Below are 15,442 nucleotides of genomic sequence, written 5' to 3'. Positions count from 1 at the left end.
ACATGGCTCCCAATAAGCAGGCTCGCGTTGTTCACTTCAAAGACCCGGCTCCAAGAGCCGTTTTGTTCGCAACCAACACATCACTATTCGGAAATCTGTTTTTTCCTATTTCTGTTTTCTTTTTTCCTATTTCCATTGTAGTTTTTCCTATTTCTGTTGTGTTTTGTGTGCTTTTGCAGTGTTTTTCTTATTGCTGGTGTTTTCTTAAGTTGCAGTCTGTTTGGTCTCTCAGGGCCACCGTAGATTTAACTGCAAAATGAAGTAGGCACTTAGCATCCTTGCTTTTATATGGGAATATATTCACAATGCAACCTGCTAGGAACAGGCTGAACTGAGTCGCCTGTTGCAAAAAGAATCGTTACAGATCAGATAGACTCCAATTGGTTGCAACTTGTAGGGGATCTGTCTACATTCATAGATTAAATGGCAGTTATTCATAAAAATTTGCCAAAGTGTGAGTGACTGCTTTCAGTTCAAGTTGAACTGCAGTTGTTTGGTGTCAGATTGTTTGGCCTATATGTGCGACTTGTGTTGTCACCTTGAGATCGAAAGTGGTTGCCCAGAGGTTGAGGGTTTTGCATGCTCTGACTCTGTGCCAGCACAGCTAAGGTAATGAACAAGTCATAAATAAGTGAAATCTGAATTGAACCGTGTGTTCTAACTAGATTAGCTGTTGTTTTTATGGCAAGGTACACAGTCACAGTGATGTTTATGAAAGCCACAAGCAAGATTCAAGTATTTCAAGTATTATTGTAGCTACAGGCTACAATGATCATTTTAAAATAAAAATGCATTCATTAATAATTTATCCAGCAGCCTTTTGTAACTTACAGTAACAAGGCAGTTTTAATTTTATGAGAACACAATTTTGAATAGAATACGAATACGATTTAAAATACAGTTTCAGCCCTGATTGAATGCTTGATCCATCTCTTATCATCACTTATGATTTATTATATCTGGGGTGACCTGTATCAGCTGTAAGGTTGAGGTGATGTGTGCAGTGGTGTTAAAATCCTAAGGTCTATTATAATGTAAACATTACAGTTTATTTGTGAGAAGCTTGAATAATATGGATTTGTCAGGAACTGAGTTAATGTTAAACAATTAACAGCGTTTTTAAATGCAGGCTTTCCCAATAGGACCTGTTTAAGTTCAAGAGACAGCAGTCAAAGGGAACCTGCTGGTGAGACTTTCACCTTTTAATTAACTGAAATTAGCTCAGTGAAATCAAACTAATTGTTTGCATATGCATATCTGTGTAATATTGTTAAAACACTTAAGAAAAATCTATTTCAGATCTAAACTGAAGATTAAAAGCAGACTGAGCGCGAAGCTGTGAAATGTGAATTTATTATTGCTTAGATAAACTCAAAATATTGATTTTTAAATTTGTTTTGGCCTAGTTAACAAAAAGAAAGCTTCCCACAGGAGGCAGCTGACAAGAAAGAAACCCAGCTTTGTTCAAGCTAATTGTACTGGGATGTTTGCCTCACTACATTGTGTTGTGAGTCCTTCACTCTCTCAGCACCTGAAGACAATCTTTAAAAGAAATTTTTTAAAAAAGGAGAAAAAATCATAAAAGACTGAAAGCTTTTTTGTTTGATTTTGGTCACACTTGCACAGAAAGTGGTGTTACAATTTGTAACTGCTTATCATCAACGCTCTGCTTCGCAGTAACACATCTTCACACAATCCCTCCTCATCTCAGCTGCAGATTGCATCCACAGTCTCCTACTGCGGCTCCTGGAGCAAATACAATCCTTTCTTAAGGGCATATGGGGAGTGTAAGACACATTGTTATTGAGCATTTTTATTGTCTTTGATTTTGGCATTTTGGTTATTCTTTATGTTTCATTTTTAACCTCTTGTTGAACTCAAATGAACAGGCTCTTTTTAATGGCTAAGCCAGGCGACTGCTGCTGGCATAGCTGAGAGATTTGATATATTCTGCTGTTTGAAAGGTACATGGTCACACGATGACTTGAGAAAACGAGTGACCAGGCGGGCAAACGGTGACCTAGTTGGCTGCCAAAAAGATAGAGATAACAGCCAAAGCAGGCATCCATAAATATTTGAAATCTGGCTGGTGATATTTTAAAAGCCCAGCTGTAGAATCAATATAAATTCAATAATGCAGCATTTAAACCATTTAAAGAGATTATAAGATAACATGCATTTTGTCGAAAGGTTACCTTTGAGATGTCTTGTGGTGCAACTGAGGCCTGTGAGCCCCACATAACCGTGCCTCAGGTAACCTCAGTGGATCACACGATAGAGGGGTTCAACTGTTAACTCTCAGTTTTTGTAATGACTGAGAACTTTTTTCCCACTTGGCTCATGTGAAGATGCACAGGAATCATTAGTCGATCCAAAGTGTACAACCGAGGAGGGTTTAAACACCTGTTACTCTCCACCTATTGTTTTTAGAGCTGAAAAGTCTCTTGGATGAGAAGTAAAACATCTTCACAAACTTAAAGAAGTCCAGAGTGCCTTCTTCTTTCAAGATCTTAAGACTATCATGACCAGGATGACTGACAACCTGCACAGACATACAGTCTTTCCAACTATCGTACTCCTTGAGGTTTGGGTATTGTTAAAGGCAATCTAGGATTTGGTGATTTGTGTCACACACCTGCTACTATAGTTATAGGAGCTAAATGAATACATACATTAATGAATAAAATTGCTAATACAGATGCTGCAGGGTGTATGCAGTATGTGATTTGTATTTTTCTTTTGCAGTGTGCTGATCCTCTAGTAGATGGTTATTTATTTTAACCTGTGTATAACCACTATCACGCCACCTGCAATGACTTGATTCTGCACTATACAGGCAAGGCTCAGTGGGTTTTGCATAAAATGACCTTGCCAAGGTCATGATTTCCATTCAGTGGGATTACAAAATGTATGCATTTACTTTAACAGAAAGGCTCTTTAGATGAACACATGCCTGAATGGCATAAGCTGTACAATGCAGGCGCCCACTGTGGCCTTTACAAAAGTAAAGGGCAGATGTGAAGTGGGAGGTGAGCCAGACAGGAAGACAAAAGCAGAATAGAAAGAAAAGGACCGAACAGCAGTTGTGGACGAGAGTGGATAAGGTGGAACCTGCCACTAATAAATATTGCATGCCACTTTGTTTAAGCGTGTTTGTATCTCAAAAGGAGAAAATGCATTCGTTAGTGATGCTATTGTGTGGAACTTGTGTGTTGTTGGTTTAGCTTTTGACCTTACTGCATTCAGAATTTCTGCATTGGGAGTGTGGCTTATCAGAGTTCAGGAAATTAACTCTTTATGTTGTTTTAGCCAGCAAATATGTCCAATAAATGGTTAATATATACATTGCTAAGGCAGAGATTGATAGAGATCACAAACTTTAGATGCAAGGAACACACGCGCACACACAAAGACAGGTAGAGAAAACTGTTCGTATCTGGGTTACTCTGGCCTCACATCTCTCCACTGCAGATGAATATTAATAAGGAGTTATTAATATCTGCTGCCTGCGCTGTGTGCATGAATACTCGTGTATGCGAGGTCGGCATGGAGAGGCAGTGCGAACGAACCTTCCTCCTCTTGCCTCTCCTCCTCCTCTACACGTCACTTTCTCCTCTATTTTCCTCCTCCTCATGTTCACGCTTCTGTTTCCTTTAAGTTCTTTTATTTCTCGGCATCCTTTCCACTGGTTTCGCTCACGTTCTTCACCCTCACATTTGTCCTTTGTGTCTATGCTTTGTCAGCTATTAAGACACACTCCCTCTGTTTGAAATGTATTATACCCCAGTCATTCTGCAGTGACTTTTACTGTACATCACTTAGAGGGCAGATGTTCGCTGACTCTATTTGACACCTATAGTGGTAAATGGCGCAATGTTGAGACAGAAAGTGGCTTCTGACTGTTGCGTTCATGTCTTTAGGTCTTGTCTGGGTAAAGAATAGGCTGTATGACCATGCTAATTAGCTCTCAGCCAATCAAAAGCGGAGATAGACTTACTAAAACGCTGCTTCACAAATCTGAGCTCCTGACACAATCCCCAACAGATTTATGTCTCCTCTAAGAATCAAACCAGGGATCTTACTACTATTGCCAAACAATATTTAAACTCATTTCCACTCAAAGGTTGTGAAGAAGAAACACACTGTAGTTGAAATCACTCCACAGAAACTGTCTAAAAATGCCAAACTATATAATGGAAGTGAAGTTTAGGGAGGCTATAAGGCAGAATTTGGACAGAGCTACTGTAAGCTTGTTGAGTCTCTAAACTAAGCTTATGGGGTGCTCCTTGAAGAGTGCTGTTAATCTAATCACTTATTTAGATATGGAATAAGCATGCTGTCCAGAATGTTAAATAATTCCTTTGAAGGGACAGGTAGAAGAAGCCCGAGACATTACATTACAACAGATTATTACCTTAACTAAAATCCCGTTGTTGCCAAACCTTCAGGACTCTCAGCATCCAAAACATTTATTAAAGTTACTTAAAAAAAAACCAAAATCATCTCAGAGGAATTCACATTTCACTGTGTCATGAAAAAATAAGACCTCGTTGGATGTGGCTCAGACTCAAACTAGTCAGCCAAGCGCTGATTTGACTTTCAAAGTATTAAACAACTTAAAATCAACGTCTTATCTTTGGCTTAAAGTTAACCTCTGAGGATTTAAAATAATGTGTCATTATTGTAACAAGTGTCACTTCAAAAGGGATAAATTGCAAGTAGCTACATTTACAGTCCCGCAGTGAACTTCTTTTATTAATTTTCTGAAAGCTACGGCATTTGTGTGAATAAACAACCACTGATAAGACTGTTTTGAGAGTGGTGGATTTATCACACAGTATTAAATCCTGGATATACAGATTGAAAACTAATTGTACTACTATATATTAGTATTAGAGCTCTATTTTATTTTTTTACCCTGTGCTTTAAAGACGTGTCCTTTGTGATTTCCTGGGAATACGGAGACAACAACCAATCACTGCTTTAGAATCATGATTGACAGAGCGAGGGCTGAACCCATGCAGTGTTGAATACAGGACATTAATGCATAATTCAAACAACATTTACATTTTTGTGTGGAATATCCACATACACAGTTTCTTCACTTTTCATCACCAGGTATCTTGCTTAGTTTAATGAATAAATCAACAGGATTTTTATAGCTAATGCTTACACCAATAAATAACTATTACAATAAAAAAATGGCTTGAGCAACACAAATACACGCACTTGTTGTTAGTTTATTATTTATAACCAAAAAGTGTCAATATGTCTTGCTGTTACCTCTTTGTGTTTGACATCACAAAGTGGGACAAACTACGTCAGCTGTAAGAGCCAGAGGTGTGTGTGCTGACTGGTTGTGTTCAAACCAATAAGAAGCATCTTACTTTCAGTGTGCGCTAAATGAGCCGGAATTTCTCCTGACAATAGGCTGCCCTTTTGCCCATTAACAGTAAATTTTCTGTGCAGTGTGGCAAATTTTCAGTTTGTTTGGTTGTCATGATTATTCAGCAATGCCCCAATCACAAGCATGTGATTTCCACTTTGTGTATTTTCCTTGTAAATTACATGCATGTCCTGCTTGTTTTATGTGTGTGTGTGTGTCTGCTGGGGAGTATCATAGATTAAGAAAAGCAGGTGTGTATGTGTCTTATTTTTCAAGGGGAGCAGGTGTGCTTGTGTGTTGAGGGTAGCAGGTGTGTATGCATGAGTGTGTGTTTGTGTGCCGTGCTCACTCGGCCAGATAATGGGCACATATGGACAGTGTGAGAGAGAGACAAATGAGAGACACACATATGCACACACAGTGTGTACATGAAGGAGTAGACTGTGTGTATGTACAACAGATACATAAACCTTTTAACTTGCTTTGGGATTTGTGAGTACACTCGCTCCATGTATGTGTAAGTGTGCGTGTTAGTGAGTGGATGACACATAAATTGGTTAAAAAGTAGTATTAGCATTACAACTGGTATTTACGATGACAGCGATAATGAGGGTTAAGCGTGATGGGATGTCATTCAAGATCTGAAAAGCGTGGAAGAAGTGACAATCTTTGTCACTGAAATAATTATTTGTGTCGTCTTTTGCTTAGTGTCTTAGTCCAGGCATGAGGCCGAAGGTGACTGCTACAGGCGGCGAGGAAGGAGCGGTGTTGTGGATCTGATTAGTTATGGGCTAACCTCTCTTTTCAGCTAAGGAGATGGGTGAGAGCAGGAGTGAAAGAATAATTGTCAGCTATTTGGAGATGACAGAGAGGCAAGTGATGGGAGAAAGAGTGAGAAGCAGCAAGGCAAGAGAGATAGGGAAAAATGGAGAGGCGATGGGCGAGGGGTGGGGGTAGATTAATGGAGGAAGGGTGCACGACTGAAAATGAACTTGTCTGCTGCTGGAGAGTCAATGGAGGGAGTGACAGTTGTATAGATTAGGGAGAAAAGAAGGAAGGGGAAAAGAAGGAGAGGATGAGGAGGTGCGGGTTAGGGAAGGAGAAAGAAATAGAGATGAAAAGATAGAGGGCAGGCTTTTAAGAGGGTATTTGGCAATGATCAGGACCAAGAGGAGGGAAAAAATAGGAGAGGAGGAAACAGAACACTTAAAACAAAGGAGATAGTATTTTCATAAGATGGAAAACAGACCAGCTTTCGCCACAAAAATATTAGTTTTTTTCTGCGTCTTATTAGAGGTGACACATGTTTGTGCGTGCCTGCATGTGTGGACCCTAGCTCAATTAGTGTGTGATCAGGTGTCATCATCAGTTAACTGACTGATAATTGCATCTTTACTGTCCGTTCAAGCAGATCCCTGTTCAAAAGCAGACGGAGAGTGAGAGTGTAAAAACGAGTGAAAAAAGAAGCGAGGAAAAAAGACCAGATTGAGGGAAAGACTTGAGAATGATTTTGGATGGCATAATCTGATTGGTCCTTGTCTTTGTTCATTATCTGGTTGAGCCAATTAACAGAGCAAAGCGGCATAATACTTTGTAAGCTTTCCACTAATGCAGTTATTGACACTGTAAATTGCAAAGGAACCGTACTTTGCTGGTAACCAAAATTAGACCAACCGATCTGGAGAATACTGTCTGTGTGCAAGTGCAGAGCAGCAATGATATTTTGAGGCAGAGTGCTTAGAGTTGCAGTGATAGTATCTTTTGCCAGTCTTTATCTTTAAGTAGATAACAGCTCCACTGACTTTAGTTTGAATCACGGCTCATTACAGTCTCCAGCTCAGTTCACAGTGAAGTTAGACTCAGTTTCACTTCAGGTTCACTTCAAGTTCATTAAGAGTGAATGCTGACTGTCTTTACAGTACAAAGCTGGATGTATAAAGTCCCTCTGCTTCCTATTCATTGATTTGACCCTGATTTATCCCTGGAAGATCATAGATAAATTCATCACTGTTTCATTTAATTCTCATGCATTTTTAGTTTATTATTATTATATACCACAAGGGAGGGGACCCCTTGGGGTGCCCTGTGTTGTGTGACGTTGGCAGCAGATCCTTTGGGTCCTGTGGGCTTCAGGGTTTGGCCTCTGTGGACTGGCTTTGTTCTGCTGCTTGCTGCAGATGCTTGTACAGACTGGGATCTGGGGACTCTGAGAAGCACAGCAAAGAGCCTGAGGCACCGATGAGGCTCCCAAACAGTTTCTGATCAGTTTTGGCGGTGTGGTTCAGCTGGGGGAGGTCACTGCTTTTGGGGCTTGCCTTTGCTATTGGAAGCAGGTGCTTAGTCTTGCAACAATGTTTAGGTGAGTTATATTCATCAGAGTAACATGAAAGCACAGACAAAAGAACATTTATGATGAGTTAGCCTGGCCTAAATGGAGCTACACCACAAAACCTGTGGTGGATAGATGTTGAAAATGAAGAACCTTATGTCTGCGAGTCTACTAAAATAACAATAACAATAACAGCATAAAAATGAACCACTATTGCCATTACAGTGTTGTGTAATGACAATAGTGGTTTTAAGTCCTTTACACTTTTTTCTGTTCGCTTTTTCTGATGTCATTCATATATTTTTGTTTTCCCCTTCGTTAGTCTTTCAGCCTCTTCTTCCATTCATCCCACTCTTTCTCATGGTTTAAACTCCCTTCATTCTCCATCCTTTTCCTCATCCTTTGCTTGTCCCACCTCTCCCTTTCTCTAGGAATCATATTTCCACGGAATGCTGTGTTTCCATTAGAGCTGCTAATAGAATTATAGTCGGTCACATAAGCTTGTGCAACACACACAAACACGTCCGTGCATATGCATGTGAGAGGACGGATGCACAGGAGAGACACGCGGTCAGACAGATTAGTATTATTAAAGTTTACTTGCCTCTAATCCTCTCAAACTCGCTCATACAGCACACATACTAACAAACACACTCTCTCGGTGGGGTACACCCTGTGTGAGGAGCAGGCTATGTGAGATAAACTGATCACACAGCAGTACAATATGCTGAAAGTGATTATGTGTGAGTGTGTTTGCGAGTGTGCGTTTGTGAGAGATAGAGAGCAAAGGAGAAATGATGTGCAACAGAAGTCAGGAAGCAGTTATTAACTCGCACTGAAGGAAGATATGCTCCAGTATAAAGGAGCATCTGAGACAGAGCCAAAATGCATGTTTGATAAAAGAAAATTTTACTATGCTGATTTTAAGAAAATCTCTAAAATCAACCCCTCATTTTATTGAAAATAAATAAATAAATGAGGGGAGTGCAGTTTCAGCCAAGTAATGAGATGAAAGATATGCTCGAAAATTGAAACCACACTGGTTTTTCTCATAGGACACAGCTGCATCTGATACCAAGTGACTTCATTGCTGGTAAATGTAAAGAGCACCTCCTTGGGCATGACTGCTCTATTCAAAGCACACTACTCTTTAAATATTTGCAGATCTGGTGCTGTTGTTTCTTACTGCATTTGTTTGTTTGTTTTTGTTGTTTTTTTTAAGACCACTTCTACCTTGAGGGCATCGCAGTTTATTTTGTAATAGAAGCAATAAAGTTTATTTATATAGCACTTATCCAAACAAATATTACAGCAGACTTGCCATAAAAAACAACTTACCCACATACACAAATAAAACCAGCAATCTACATTATTAATAGAACAAATCATAACAGAAAAGTCTGAAAATGCAAAACCGCTATATCAATAAATACTAAGAATGAATAAGAGTTCGCTAAAAGGCTATCTATCTATCTATCTATCTATGGTTTACGCCACAGTTGCATGCAAAAAATGCTGAAATTAGTAACTAACTTCTCAAATAAGTCCAGTGTGTTGTTTCTTTCTGTCATGTGTGTATAATATTTGTGTTTTCTTGTTTTTATGATTGAATGCCTAACACAGTTATCATCATCATTGTCATGCATATTTATATAAATATTGGACTTTTTTGGATCACTTAAGTAGCATTTAAATACAAGCACATTTAAGATGGTTGTACTGTTTTTCATGGGCGTATCAGAGTCCAGTAGCTGTACATATTTGAAGATTCAGTGTGCTTGTTGAGGCTTAAGAGTTGTTGTTAGAGGCATGGTACATGGATTAAAAAGAGAGGGAAAGAAAAATAGGGAACTAATTATACTGATTAAGTAATTAGCAACTTCAGTAATGAATTTTAATATATCTTTAGTAAGGGATAAATTATTATGTTTTACATTGCCAAAAAGCATGTGAGATTTGCCAGCACCCTTCTAAGTTGCTCTTGACGAGTCAAATTCTGTGGATAATGCTACAGTCACAATGAATTTATAATCTTGTTGCCTTTGAAATAGTTTCTTCGAAGACAAGGACCAGGTTTGTGACCACTTGCAGGTAGCTGCTGTTTTCAAAACAACTTTGACGCTTCAAGATGGCGATGAAACGCTATCAGTCGGCTATCAGTTTGGCAATTACATGCAATTTGTTTGTGATGATATGCGAATTAACTCTTATAAACGCAAATATGTTAAAAATATTTTGCAGGCCAGTTTCGTTCATCGCCACAGACTGACTGAGATGGATTACGACATGTTGACAATCAATCACCGCAACTACTTGCATTCAGTCGCTGAATACGAAAAATTTTTTTTAGTCCAATCACCAGGCAACCATCCATTTTCCCTAGTCACAGGGATATTGCTGTCCTATTTTTACTTTACTGTGACTGAGTAAGAAAGCAGCACTTACAGATGATTAGGCGATAGATGTATATACACTCTGTGCATGCGTTATAGTCACTATAGTCCTCAGGATGTGATGTACTGTTCCCTCAGGCCATCGCCCAGTGTGAGTGCATTTGTAAAAACCTGTAGCAGTGAAGTGAGAGGAGCAGGATTTTAGCAGACATTGTGAATGCCCTGTAATTGTAGGATAAATCTACTTCTCTCCTCCTCCTCCCTCTGAACCCACTCACATTTCTCCTTCCTCTGTCTTTCTAGCTCCTTATCTCTGTTGCAACAGCACAGGATGGATTAACTTTACAGAGGTTCTTTAACTTTTGGATTCTTCCTCTTCCAAAAGAATTTCACTTTATGAGATTTACGAATTCGACATTGCTAAATCTACAAAGATTAAGCTTTTCATTTCCACCATGCATTAGTTGTGCTAAAAGATCTAGTGATCTACTATATGGCACTGCAACATCGAGATAATGATATATATTCCAGTTTGTATGATTAAATAGTATATCTACTAAATCTATTGCGTTCAAACAATTTAACAATTTTAAAATTAGTTTTTCTTTTTAATCATTAAAAACAAACATTTTCTGCTTTGATATCAGTAGCTCTGACTACTGTTTCACAAACATACCCTTGTCTCTGCAAAGCACTGTTACTTCTTCCATCTGTAGAAAATTTCCATGTGCACTTGCACGCTTGGCTTTGTGTGAATAATAATTGTTTGCATAAAATTTCAGCGTATAATCTATATGCACAGTGGAAACATTTGCTGAGTTGTCAGAGAGAAGGAGGGCTGAGAGGATATTATAACTGTCTTTAATCTGGCTAAGCATACAGTATGGTTAATCCGGTGTCTTTGTTTTACACCGTCTTATTCCCACGATTTGTTTGCGTAAAACTATGTAATCTCACAGAGATTATTGTAATTCTGTCTCTCTCTTCTTTTTTTTATCTTTTATTTCAATACAAGCATTTGTTGTCCCCAGTCTTATTCTTTTCAGGGCTAAACACGTTCTGGATTTTTCAGTGGGTATTAATCTTTAAAGCTGGGAGACCTATCATTTTAAACATGTTAGTTCCCTACAACTACACCCAAAGAACTGTTTGCTACTCAGTTGTTTTTAATCTCCCCAAGTAGACATTGCTAAATTCTTGATTGAGGGATCCAGCCATGCACAAGTGGTACTAGTGCCATCAAGTCTTTCACATGGATGTTGAAGTACTACATTTGATGGCTTGTGATGAAGACATCACAACATTGTCAAGACCTTAGACTTTCAGTTAAAGTGGTTAGCTCTTTTGAACTCGATAGCTAACAAAAATACAAAGTACAGGGCATCATAACTGATGAGTTTGTGCTTTATCCAGCCTCTTCAGAATATTCAGAATAATCTAACAAACCAACAAACTAAACAGTTTTTGAAGCAAATCCCTTCTATAAGTAATCCATAAATTTATGTAGCTAACTTCCTGTCTCCTCTGTCTTTTCTCTTTTTCTCAATTCCAGGCTCCGACTACTCTCCCCCTCCTCCTCTTCCTCGACCTCCTCCACCTGGCCTGACCAATGAGCACAGTGGTGGCACTAGCCATGGCGACCATGGTGGAGGAGGGGGCGGGGTCAACCATGGAGTGGGCGTGGTTGGTCTGGCTCCAGAGCACATCCCTACACCGGGGGCAGCCCTGAGCTGGCAGGCGGCGATCGATGCCGCGCGGCAGGCGAAGATGATGGGTAATGCCGCATCGGGTGGAGGGGCGGGGCTTGGGTCCGGAGGGCGAGGGCCCATCTCCACGGCCAGCTCCACGCAACGGAAGAGACAGCACTATACCGCTAAACCCAAGAAACAAACCACAACGACAGCCACAAGGCCGCCACGAGCTCTACTCTGCCTCACACTCAAGAATCCTATCCGCAGGGCCTGCATCAGCATCGTAGAGTGGAAGTATCCTTCAACAAACTATGGGCAAAGGGTTGTTCCCTGTGTAGTGCTTTCTCATAGATCAGATCCTTATCAATTGGTTGCATAGTCTAAAGAAAATCAGTTAAAAGTAGAATTTGTCCATGTCAGTTTCAAAATGTAAAGGGTTATGGCCCATCTTTATCAAGCGCTTTGGGTGCCTTGAAAAGCGCTATATAAATCCAATCCATTATTATTATTATTATTATTGTACTGGAGAGTTATATGATGACATTTCTATATTTTACAACTATATATAATGTTCCTGTGCAAACATATACATGTAGGATAAATATGTTTCAACTGCAAACCACGGACTTTATCTGATCGTATTTCTTTATTGGTCCTGTCCCGTTGTGAAGCCTCAAGCTAAGCTTTTTTGTTGTTGGCATTTTTGAGTTTTAAAACTGGATGTGATGAGAAAGGGGTGAATCCGAGTAAGTGATATATATATATATATAATCAGCCGAGACTGCAAGACCAGACTGACCAACCTGTGCACTGCCTGGATTGATTACAAGAAGGCCTATGACTCAATGCCCCACAGCTGGATACTGGAATGCCTAGAATTGTACAAGATCAATGGGACCCTAAGAGCCTTCATCAGGAACTCAATGGGGATGTGGCGTACAACACTAGAGGCCAACTCCAAGCCCATAGCACAAGTTACCATCAAGTGCGGGATCTACCAAGGAGATGCTCTGTCCCCACTGCTGTTCTGCATAGGCCTGAACCCCCTCAGTGAGATCATTAACAAGACTGGCTACGGATACCGACTACGGAACGGAGCAGTTGTCAGCCACCTCCTGTACATGGATGACATCAAGCTGTATGCCAAGAGTGAACGAGACATCGATTCACTGATCCACACTACCAGGCTATACAGCAATGACATTGGAATGTCGTTCGGACTGGAGAAGTGTAGTCGGATGGTAACAAAGAGAGGGAAGGTAGTCAGAACTGAGGGGATTGAACTACCAGAAGGCAACATTGCAGACATAGAGGACAGTTACAAGTACCTGGGGATCCCGCAGGCAAATGGGAACCATGAAGAGGCCGCTAGAAAGGCTGCAACCACCAAGTACCTGCAGAGGGTCAGGCAAGTCCTGAGGAGTCAGCTGAATGGTAAGAACAAGATCCGGGCCATCAACACATACGCCCTGCCCGTGATCAGATACCCTGCTGGGGTAATAAGCTGGCCAAAGGAGGAGATAGAAACCACTGACATAAAGACAAGAAAGCTCCTTACCATGCATGGAGGGTTTCACCCCAAGTCCAGCACCCTGAGGCTGTACGCTAAGCGGAAGGAAGGGGGCCGGGGACTGGTGAGTGTCAGCACCACAGTCCAGGATGAGACAAGGAACATCCAAGAATACATTGGGAAGATGGCCCCAACTGACCGAGTGCTCAGTGAATACCTCAGGCAGCAGAAACCCAAGAAAGAGGAGGGAGACGAGGAACCATCATGGAAGGACAGGCCCCTGCACGGTATGTACCACCGGCAGATAGAGGAGGTGGCTGATATCCAGAAATCCTACCAGTGGCTGGACAAAGCTGGACTGAAAGACAGCACAGAGGCACTAATCATGGCAGCACAAGAACAAGCTCTGAGCACAAGATCCATAGAGGCTGGGGTCTATCACACCAGGCAAGACCCCAGGTGCAGGCTGTGTAAAGATGCCCCAGAGACAATCCAGCACATAACAGCAGGGTGCAAGATGCTAGCAGGCAAGGCATACATGGAACGCCATAACCAAGTGGCCGGCATAGTGTACAGGAACATCTGTGCTGAGTACAACCTGGAAGTCCCGAGGTCAAAATGGGAGATGCCCCCAAGGGTGATGGAGAATGACCGAGCTAAGATCCTGTGGGACTTCCAGATACAGACGGACAAAATGGTGGTGGCTAACCAACCGGACATAGTGGTGGTAGACAAACAGAAGAAGGCGGCTGTAGTGATCGATGTAGCGGTTCCGAATGACAGCAATATCAGGAAGAAGGAACACGAGAAGCTGGAGAAATACCAAGGGCTCAGAGAAGAGCTCGAGAGGATGTGGAGGGTGAAGGTAACGGTGGTCCCCGTGGTAATCGGAGCACTAGGTGCGGTGACTCCCAAGCTAGGCGAGTGGCTCCAGCAGATCCCGGGAACAACATCGGAAATCTCTGTCCAGAAGAGCGCAGTCCTGGGAACAGCTAAGATACTGCGCAGGACCCTCAAGCTCCCAGGCCTCTGGTAGAGGACCCGAGCTTGAAGGATAAACCGCCCGCAGGGGCATGCTGGGTGTTTTTTATATATATATATATAGCAGTCTCCCAGAGTAGAAACTTGTCAGTCAAACGGTGATTCAAATCCTTCCCAAAAGCCCATAAATTCATGAGTAAAGTATTAGCAAAGGTTATAGAGCAAGGGGGGCAATTACAGTTTTCCCAGACTTCTAAAGAAAAAGATATTCTCCCTCTGCTGGCCATTGTATAGAATACAAGCTTAAAGCACTTCCTCATTGGCTCACCTTTAAGGCCCAGAAGCTACATCCATCTTTTATATACAGTTCTTACTGCAACCATATTCCACCCCCTTGTTTTTTAGATTTAGGATGAAATTATTGGAGAGACGCAGATGGAACAGCATGTCATAAAAAAATAGAATTATAGCTAATTGATGTTTTTATATGTATGATTAATAACTGGTAGAGGATGCACAGGTGGATTTACAAAAAGCTGATTCTGAAGCGTCTTTTTCTGTTATTTCAAAGTGGATTTATGTATGTCTTTTGGGCCTTTTTGTCCTACTGGACATCCATTCCCATTCTTTAATTTTAACTTTAAAATTTCTTTCCAGGACAATGAGTAAAAATTTCCATGGTCCACTGAGAATATTTTATCCCTTTCCTCCCCCCCATAATGATAATCCCATTCGTATGGGGCTTTAATCAATCTCTCTCTGTCCTCTAGCTCTCAATAAGTGTGATTTTCCCTCTTCACTCAGTAGTCTTAATCCCTTCTCCCCTTCCTCTGCCTGCCCTTCTCCCTCTTTTACTACTCTTCTCTTTCATCTTACATTCTTTATTTCTGTTTTCTCACAGGAGGATGAAAAAATTGTCTCATTTTCATCCCTCCTTCACACTTCTCCCCTTGCTATTTCAAAGTGTATTTATCCTCTTTCCCCCAGGTCCATCCACACCTCTGTTCATCCTTTACCCCCACCCCCCATCCTCCACCTAGGAGTCTCAGCATTTAATAGCCAACCCTCCCTCTGTCCACCCAAATCCCAAATTCTTACTGTTCTTCCTTTCAACCCTGCTTCTCCAGTTTTGTTTTGTTTTTTTTAAATCTA

General features: G+C 40.9%; 1 protein-coding gene across 5 annotated transcripts in view; it reads left to right on the top strand.

Moving 5' to 3' along the window:
• Positions 1–15,442, top strand: part of cacna1c (calcium channel, voltage-dependent, L type, alpha 1C subunit) — a 206,440-nt gene that overhangs the window by 39,109 nt on the left and 151,889 nt on the right. For all 5 annotated transcript variants that reach the window (XM_026148293.1, XM_026148292.1, XM_026148294.1 and 2 more), the window contains exon 2: positions 11,661–12,093. In XM_026148293.1, coding sequence (XP_026004078.1) covers positions 11,661–12,093 — 433 coding nt within the window. The remainder of the gene's footprint in view (positions 1–11,660; positions 12,094–15,442) is intronic.

This window comes from Astatotilapia calliptera, chromosome 17 (assembly GCF_900246225.1).
Source record: "Astatotilapia calliptera chromosome 17, fAstCal1.2, whole genome shotgun sequence".
NCBI classification, from domain to species: Eukaryota; Metazoa; Chordata; class Actinopteri; order Cichliformes; family Cichlidae; genus Astatotilapia; species Astatotilapia calliptera.
Note: the sequence above shows the minus strand (reverse complement) of the source record. Positions and strands in the feature narration are given on the sequence as shown.